General features: G+C 49.1%; 1 protein-coding gene and 2 non-coding genes across 5 annotated transcripts in view; 2 read left to right on the top strand and 1 right to left on the bottom strand.

Moving 5' to 3' along the window:
* The first annotated feature begins 1717 nt into the window (after positions 1–1717).
* Positions 1718–1790, top strand: TRNAK-UUU. The gene has a single exon. It is a non-coding gene; the product is annotated as a tRNA-Lys (tRNA).
* Positions 1791–2077: 287 nt separating this feature from the next.
* Positions 2078–2150, bottom strand: TRNAK-UUU. The gene has a single exon. It is a non-coding gene; the product is annotated as a tRNA-Lys (tRNA).
* Positions 2151–2637: 487 nt separating this feature from the next.
* The window catches only part of MDM4 (MDM4, p53 regulator), an 18645-nt gene continuing 11890 nt past the window's right edge, over positions 2638–9392 (top strand). For all 3 annotated transcript variants that reach the window (XM_026053111.1, XM_026053110.1, XM_026053109.1), the window contains exons 1-2: positions 2638–2687; positions 7227–7333. In XM_026053111.1, the coding sequence (XP_025908896.1) occupies positions 7259–7333 (75 nt within the window). In that variant the 5' untranslated portion in view covers positions 2638–2687; positions 7227–7258. The remainder of the gene's footprint in view (positions 2688–7226; positions 7334–9392) is intronic.

Here is a 9392-nt window from a genome sequence, read left to right as displayed (position 1 = left end):
CCATGCAGCCACCGCGCAACCTCGTGCAGCCCCACGCAGCCCCCACGCAGCTCCATGCAGTCCTGCGCAGCTCCATGCAGCCCTCACGCAGCCCCACGCAGCCCCACGCAGCTCCATGCAGCCCCACGCAGCCCCCACGCAGCCCCACGCAGCCCCCACGCAGCCCCTCGCAGCCCCCGGCCACCTCGGGCTGCTCCCCGCCGAGCCCCACATGTCTCCAGCCCTGCAAGGGTGGGGGGTTCCTGTTCCTCCTAGGACCCCCCCAGTAAAGCTCCATCCCCATCCCGCAGGCTCCCAGCTCTCCATCCCGCTCTGCTTCCCACGGCGTCGCTGCCTGCGAGGACTCAGTCTCCTCTCACAGCCCTCAGGGTGCTCTGACACCCGTGGGGGCTTTCGGGGGTCCCCATCGCGACACGACGATCGGGTCCCTCCCCGGCTCCCTGCCCACAAGCAGCCACCAGCCCTGCGTAGAGAAGGGCCCCATGGAGAAGTCGCTGCCCGAGCGATTGGGCTGTGGCAGGAACAGATGTGCAGGGAGCGACGGCAGCGGGAAGTCGCTTGTTTTTCCAGGCAGCCGTCCCTGCCAAACTCCCCGGGATGAGGGCAACATTCACCTCCGCAACCCCAGCGCTGTGGCCAGGAGCAGCCACCCCGCTGGCACCTCTCGGAGCCGCGGGATACGCAGCAGGATGCCCATTTTGCCACTCTATTCCCAGGTATTGCCTTGCAGCTGTAACTTTTCCCTGCAGTAATGCCGTTCCCAGGGCATTCCCTGCCCTGGCTGCCCTCCAGAAGGCCGAGGACACGGCCTGGGCGGGTGGTTTTGGTTTGTGTGGCTGTGTTGACACAACATTATTACAGCCTGCTAGTTTGGAGGACAGAGTTCGCTGCTGCGTTTGGCAGCTCCGGGGCACCTGGATGTTGCTGGGAGGGATCAACTATCCGGCTTCTCGCTGGCACCTGCTGGGCTTGGTCTCTAGCAGTTCCAGGTGCAGACACTCCTAGAAACTGAGATTGCAAGTGCCTGGTCACGTTGCCAAACAAATGCAGTGTCTCAAATTAGTATCCGATTCTCCGATAGCAAATGACACATAGAGCGGGTGCCACTCAACGTCCCCATCATCAGGGCCAGGGTCCCATTGCCACCTGCAGCGGGATGTTATGTTAATTCCAAGTGGGAGCTCCCTGGGCACTCCAGGTGGGGCTTTGCAGGCTCTTGTGGAAGGCGCTTATGGAAAAATGGCTCCAGTGACGGCGGGTGCCCTGACTGCCGGCAGCATCCGCCCTCTCATGGAAAACGCTCCCCATTGCACACAACATTCCCACATTGCACACAACATTCCCTGCTGCACGACAGGAAGGGGGCAGAAACGTGACCGGCTGCCCCGCAGCAAAGCAACTCGCAGCCGATCAAACCCGGCACCTACATTAGGAACAAGATCCAGCACCATCCCGGGTTGTTTCACCTATATTTCCAGCTGTGCAATAAACCAGAGCCATCAGCTGAGCACTGGAGGATGTTGCTGCGGGAGGAGCAAAGAGCAGAGGAAAAAGGGCAATTTACGCCGCTTTCCCAGGGGGTGCTTCCTCCTGGGCAGGGGTAGGAGCATCCGCTGCGTTTTGGGGCCCAAAGGACCTCAGGGCCGAAGTGTCCCCCGCGCTTCGGAGGGCGCGCAGGGCAGAGTCACCTGGATGCGGAGGGCGCTGCATTYCCAGAGCCCGGATAGCTCAGTCGGTAGAGCATCAGACTTTTAATCTGAGGGTCCAGGGTTCAAGTCCCTGTTCGGGCGAAAGATCTTTTCCTTCTCGGGTGTTTTTTTATTTTTATTTATTTATTTTTTTTTATTTTATTCCTCCCATTTCTTTATTTACCGGGTGATTTTTCCCTCTTCCAAAGTTTCCACCCGCGGAAGGGTTTCCCGCCGCCCGTCCCGTGCGAGCGCTTTGACAACCCACGCAGGGAAGCAAATAAATAGAAAAATAAACCAGTGGAGCGCTGGGGAGCCCGGGAGAGGAAAAAGGGGACTAAAGGCGGAGTTTGAGAATAGAAAATGAAGGAGAAAACGGAAAAATTAGCCGCCCGAACAGGGACTTGAACCCTGGACCCTCAGATTAAAAGTCTGATGCTCTACCGACTGAGCTATCCGGGCTCCGTGGAAACAGCGCCGCGGCCGCGCTCAAAACGGTTCCGAGCCCGCTAAAATGCCGCGGGGAGAGGGCTGCGGGGCGCGGGGGGGGCACGGAGACTCTCCCGCCCCATGCCCTGGGGGGCGGGAAATGGGGCTTGCGGGGGGCACCAGCGCGCACCTAGGTGGGGGGGTAAGAGGGGGCTGCAGAGACTCGAATTGGGTCTGGGGGGGTTACAGGAGGTGGAGGGGGTGGGCGGGTAAATATKGGGGGGGGGGCGCAGGGGGGAGCGGCGCGGTCCTCCAGCGCGCGGGGCAGCCGCGTGCGGGGCGGCCCTTCCCGGGGCCGCCCTTCCCGCCGCGCTTCCGGCCGCGCTCGGTGGTGCCGGCCCGGGCGCGCCGCCGCCGCCGCCCGCCATGTTGCCTGCGAGGGGAAGCGGCGGCGGGGAGCCCCGCTAAGATGGTGGCCGGGAGCCCTCGGGGGGGGTAGGGGCCCGCGGGCCCCCCCTCCCCACCCAAACCTTCCGCCGGGGGCTGCGGGGCCCATGGAGCGGCTATAGGGTGAGCGGCCGCCGGGGGGGGGGCACCGGGTCACGCGTGTGCGTGGGGGACCCAGCGTTGCGACGGGGGCCACGGTAACACGGCAAAAAAATCGTTATTGCGATGGCCTCTGCGGCTGGGTATGGCTCCTGGTGGCCGCGGACATGAGGGGGAAAGAAAAAGCCCCCTTTGGAAATTGGCCTTGCGGTTTCCTTCCCACATTTTCCATTTTTAAGCCACTTTTTTTCCCCCTTGGCGGCTTGGTAGCCATGCCCAGAGCCGCCCTCGTTGCTGCCCGAGGCCTTCCCGCCCTTCCCTCTTAGCCGTTTTTTACCCGTTTTTGCCCTTTTTCAGGGGCCCTGCAGCGCGTGGCCCTCGTTCCTGCCCTGTTTTGCCCCAAAGGGAGATGTGACCAGCGGCTCTGCGTTATCCTGTCTTCCCAGCCCCACAGCTTTGCATTGAATCCATTAAATAATAAGTTAAATTATTTAAATACCATTTAAATTTAACAGCATTTCCATAACGCTGTGCGACCCGACTGCAAAATGTCTACAAAAAAAAATGTGTAAATGTGTGGGGTTTTTCCATGGAAAACTACCCTGCTGCAGAGCAAATACTTTGTAATATAAAAGTATATATGTATGATAAATCATTAAGTTATAAATGTATTTAAATTATAAATGTATTGATAATACTTAATATAACTTATATACTTTATAATTTAATATTTGACAAGACTTTGTAATACATACTTTATAATTTAATGATTTATCATACTTTAATATACTTGCATACTTCCATAATGTATTGATAATATGATACTTATATACTTTATATTCTTTGTAATTTAATATTTGACAAGACTTTATAGTACTTATACACATTATAATATATTTTAATGCTTTTCTATAATATATTTTAATACTTCAGCAGCTTGACTTAGGGCAGAAGCCCCTGCATGTTCAATAATTAGCAAAGCTGTTTTTCTAGTGAAGCATTCCACACTTAGAGTTGGTTTTCTTGAAGGTAAAATGGGGAAAAAGAGGTGTTTCTTGGCAGGGAGTTTTCCACTGATGCAAGAATGTGGTCAAGTCTCCACTTCAGTTTCATTCATCACCTGTTGGGAGGTACATTGCAGTGTATTGCTTAGCACTTACCTGAAAAAGAATGTATTTTAGACCGTTTCCTGCTTCTTGATTGAATTTGTACAGATAACACGACTGATTTGATACCTGGTAGGGATTTGACAGCACGAAACAGATCCCCTGTGGAAGCAGATCCCCAAAATAGCCCCATTTAATGGGGTTTAAATAAGAGGTGAATGAAAAGAATAGCTTTTCTGGTAGGGTGGGATGTGGATGTGATGACCCATCATGTCCTCTCTGATGGAGTTGATTTTGGAAGCTTTGCAGAGCTCCCATTTTGCATTGGTAGCATTGGTTTTGCTTTTCCTCCTGTTGAACTGGTTTGCAATAAGAGGGTTGCAGAACATTCGTGCTGGTTAGCTGTTAACATTGAGCAAAGGTTGGGTTATTTTGGTGCTTTTTTTGGAGATCTTTGCATTCTTTATGCCAGAAAAATCTGAATTTTTCTGTACAGCAGTTTCCCCAAAGGAACATTAAAAGGAGCGTTTCCACTCATAATTAAAAGTAGCAAGTATTAAATATTGTGTTGCAGTAGGCAGTTAATGAAAGGCTTCAATATAGTGACATGAGGCTGCTCCCTGGACACTTCCCCTAGCAGAAGGTATTTTAAATAAGTTAATGCCAAATCAATATCAAAGCACTGAATTTGAACACCTGCAAGCAGGAGAGCAAGACCCAAAGTCGAATTTCATGCTCTGCAACCTGCTTAACTCATGTAATTAACATCCCAGATATTTTTCCTTCCAAATCATCTAGATTTGCACCATCCCATGGAACAAAATTGTGACAAGGTGACTCTTCCCGGGCCAGTTCCCAACTTAGGGGTTTCCTTGGCTGGCACATCCCACCTTTTCAGGGAATGTGTATGAACTTGTTGGGAACACACTGATGTAATGGGGTGAAATTACAGCTCAGGGAAGGGTGATTAAAGCAGTGATGAGCAAGAGATGCAGACAGGGCATGGCTCACACACAGGAATAAATATTTCTTGGCTAAACCAGCTGAGATAACCAGGCAGAAGGACTTCCAGGCATGGGAACTTCCACAGGGACTCCCACTGATAGCAGCAGACCTCGTTAGCGACAGCTCAATTAAGCCCTACCTTCTCCAGCATCCAAAGCTGAGGCCTGGAGGGGTTTTAAGCTATTTGTCAAACAGAGGAATTTGGACTCCCCAAATTGGCAAGCTGCTTGATCCTGGGGTGGATGTGACCATATAAAGTGTTCAAAATGGAAGGGATTTTTATTTCATGACTTTTCTCGTGATTCACTATTTCCTCCGAGTCATTAGTCCAGTCCAGCTCCATTTTTAATGTGCAGTTTCAGAGGTGTAGAGTGGAGGAGCACCGAGTTCAACAGGGCTTTTTGTTGGCTACAAATGCAGCAGAAACGTAATTTAGGCACTGGCAGGGTTATAGCACCAAGTATTTGCTGTAAAATAAGTGGCAGGACCACAGTTGCAGGGAAAAACTGTGCAGAACCAATGGAACACGTAGGTTCGTACAGAAGGAGGAATTTCTGGGTCGCACTTTCCACTTTTGGCAACAACATAAGCTGCATCTACTGCCTTGGCAATGCCAGGGCATCATCAGTGGCTGTCTCCATAAATCCTAGGTGCATCTGCAGCCCAGATATGTTTGGATAGACAGCCTCAAGCAACCCCAAAGATCTTTACCAGTTAAAATAGGGTTCATATTAAAAGACAGAACTCAAACTTGACTAAAAATACACATTATTTGTACAGAACAGAGGTAGGATACTGGCTTGGCTGCCTGTTTCTGTAGTAGGAGCAGCACTGAAGAGGTTAAAATGATCCTTAATCTTGCTTTTCCACCTAGCAGAGATTCCCTTTCAGGAATGCAGGGTGGAGGGACAACCCTTGGCTTTCCCTCCTGCTTTATCTCTTGGGTTTTTTTCACACCAATTCAGCCTCTCCTTAAGAGCTGCTGTATTTAGGGCCTCCCTCTCACAAGGCGGGAAGTCCTCGGAGCAGGAAGAGCCCAGGCTGCTGCCAGCACCACAGACAGGAGCATTTTTTGAAAAGAAAAGTGACTCAGACTGCAGGGAGTAGCAGCAGCAGCACTTGGGAGCTGCTCTTAGCACAAGGACTCAACATCTCCTAGAAACCAGGAGCTAAAGGACTGCACAAGAACAGAGGAGACACCAAGACTGGTAATATTCATTCCAGGAAAAAAAATGGGGCTGTTCAAGGTCTAAAATTCAGTCTATCTTTAGGACAAAGTATGGGCTCTTGGGCAGGCTGCTGTAGTGTGTAGTGGTAGGAGGCAGGAGCTGGAATTGGAGTTTAATGCACTGATAGCATAGAAGCTTTTTGCAGTTAAGAGCAGCTTGCAAGGTAATAGTGATAGCAGCTAGATGTGGATAATTACTGAACTTGCATGTTCGATGTGCATTAAATGGGCTTTCCTTGTATTTAGAGATAGGTTTGGTATTTGGGGTGATTTGAGGGTGTAAGAAATGAATGAGAAGCCTCTCAGAATAGGTGTCTGTCACCTGTGAACAGGACAGTGAGAGGGACAGAGGTTGACTGAATTATCAGTTACTACTAACCAGATCTAAGCTAATTTTATAGCTCTGCTGCAGATATTCTGCCTCTGCTTTGCCTAAAACTGAAGTGTTTGCTTTTATTCTTCAGGTGGCTGATATTTTTTAACCCCCCCTATTAATTTTAGGCAGCTATTTTTTTCCCCTTTGTAACTTGTGGTTGCCTGAGCTAATTGTGCAGTGAGCATGAGTCATTACAACTCTGTTCTGCATTTGAAGCTCTTGTCTTTTGGGTGGATACTGCAACCACTCAAATAGCTGCAGGACTTCCCCTTTGTTCCTTTCCAGGAAAAGAGCCTTTCAGCTGCTCACACAGTTTGAAAACGGTTAATTTGTAGCCTGCATTTAGTGAGTTGGGGTGAGGGCTCCAGCAAGTCTTCACTTTTCAAAAGTAGGTGGGGATTGTGTTAATCATTGCTATCCACACTGGGCTGAGAAGCTCCTGGGCTTTCAGGTGGGTGCCCTTTGATCAAGATTTCTATTAAATTAATCATGAGTCAGGAACAAAGAATCACAAATATCAACATTTTAAGGGTTTGTCCTAGCCTGGTGGAGACTGGCAGGTCCCCAAGCGCCTCAGCCTGCAGTGAGGAGTGACAGGGTCTCCAGAAGCCCTGGCCCTGCCATCCTGTCCCCAAGCTGCTCTGCAGACCCCAAACAGGCAGATGCACCACGAACCACGAGCACATCAGCTTCCCCAAGCAGAGCAAGGAGGCCAGTCCGTGGTTTCTTCAGCAGTTTATTTTTAAATGCTGATTTCCTTCTAAGAAGTGGAAGTGGTTGCACTCAAAACTCCTTTATTTTTTCCTCCTCTCTGCAACTTAGCTGCTAATAAGCCTCCTCTTTTCTAGGTCTGTTCTGCAAACAGCTGATCACTGCCAAAATGACATCTTCAAGCCCAGCCCAGTATCCAGCAGCTGAGAACACCTGCAGACTCGCACTTGGACAAGTCAACCAGGTAGCCTGCCAGTGACCTTCAGTGCTTTGCTCTCCAACCCATTAATAAAACCAGACTTTGCCAAATCCTCTGAGGTAGGAGGTATTTCACTTGGTGGAACAAGGCTTCTGTTCTGACCTGAACTTTCCCTATTAATGCTTAATGAACATTTTCATGGAAGGAAAGGAGAAAAACAATTTAAGCAAGCTGAACAATACATTTTATAACACATATTTCCAAAATAGAGCCAAGCCTTACACTAGACTCGGGCATGAGCATTACATACAGCATTCCTCTTAATACAGGGCTGTGCAACAGATATTCTGGGGCCTTTTAAGCTTCTATTTTGAACTTGTAACACCTGCCTGTGCCTTTTGTGGCACCAGCTTGAGCACTGAACATGTAGTACTGTTCCTGGTAAGCTGGAGCTGAGAGCCAAGGCCATCCTGGCAGACAAGCAGTTCCGTGCATGGAAACATGGCCCTGGTGCAACATGTTTTGGACTAGATGGTCTCTAAAGGTCCCTTCCAACCCAAAGGATTCTGTGTTAACAGCCAGACATAGAGGAGATGTTTGCAGTGCAAAACAACAACTAGAGAAGTCTGAAAACAAGGTGGGTTTATTCAAAACTGACAGCCCATCTTCCAAAGTTGCTAATTTAAAAACAGCAACAGTATGAAGAAGAGGCATTGGAAAGGAAGATATTTGCATTTATCCAAATGAGAATAAACTGTATATGTATTACTACATTAAATACCAGCTGCAGGTACAAACATTTGGTTAAATTCTGCATTTTTTTCCTTCCTGCTGGAATAGCTGTTCTTGAGAAGCAGACTCACAGCTGGACATTTGTTCTAGTTGAACTTGAAAGCCCATCTAGCAGCCATAACAATAAGAAAGGATAAGAATAGATAAATTCCAAGGCAACAAATGGTTTATAGCACTCAAACAAGGGAACAGATACCTTGCCAAGATAACCCTGTGCTAGCTAAGCAGCAAACAGCAATGACACCAAATCCAAACCATGTCTCCTTACCTTCTACAGGAAAACCAGTGCTGCTTCAGGGGCAGTTTTAGGAGCTCTGAGCACACTCACTGCTTGGGAAGGAAATGAAGCTTTTAATTGCACTTATAAAGGCCAGGATGAGGGGTGTTTGCTGGACACAGCAGAACCCACTTAACACTGATGAGGGTGTTTGCAGGAGAAGGTAAACACATGTCTTGAGAGCAGCAAGGTGTCAAAGCCTAGTGGAAACAACCATCGTGTGGGGGGTACTGGCCTTTTTGTCATGTGAATAATTAAAATATCTTGTTTTAGGTTTTAGCAGGCCAAGGAGGGGGACAGGAAAAGGTTCAGGGTGGGAGGCGTACACATTAACACTCAGTATTTGTATGCAGCTGTAGTGTTTGCATGCAGTTGTGTAGGATTTCCATGCAGTTTTACAGCATACAGCTTCCTGGCAGAGCAGTGAAGGCTCCCTGACCTTCAGGAACACAAGGCATGGGGTGACACTGCCCTAGGGATACTTAAAAAGCCCTGGGGATACTTAAAAACGAGGTGGAGAAGTAGCTGGTAACAGCTCCTGTTTTATGTAGCATCAAGCTGTTGCATTTGCTGTTCACATTTGCCTGGGGGTGTGGGTGACAGCCAAGGGTGCTGGGTGCACTTGCATCCCTTCCATGATGCTTCGTGTTTCACATAGCATAGACTGGGTTTGGTGACCGAGATCCACAGAAAATAAACAGTTTCTGAGCCTTGTTAGTTAATCATAATTAGTTTTTCATGCTGTCTTATGTGTCCCTTCCCAAATCCTAATGAATACATACCCACCAAGGTCTGTACAGAGCAGATCTGACCTATTCACTGCACTGAGGAAATCCAGGCCTGCTGTCCCTGAAGTTATGATGTGAACACCCCATCATCTCTCTACTGGGTTAGTCACTGCCTAGGAATCCACAGCAAGGGGCTGAAATTCCAGCCTTCCCCCACATGATGGACAACATCTAAGTTAATGGGACAATGGGAGTGATTAAAGCATTTAGACCTGGCTGCCCAAGTTCCCTTTTTTTTTTTTTTTTT

Source organism: Nothoprocta perdicaria, unplaced genomic scaffold (assembly GCF_003342845.1).
Source record: "Nothoprocta perdicaria isolate Ctin4 unplaced genomic scaffold, notPer1 scaffold_97, whole genome shotgun sequence".
NCBI lineage: Eukaryota > Metazoa > Chordata > Aves > Tinamiformes > Tinamidae > Nothoprocta > Nothoprocta perdicaria.
Note: the sequence above shows the minus strand (reverse complement) of the source record. Positions and strands in the feature narration are given on the sequence as shown.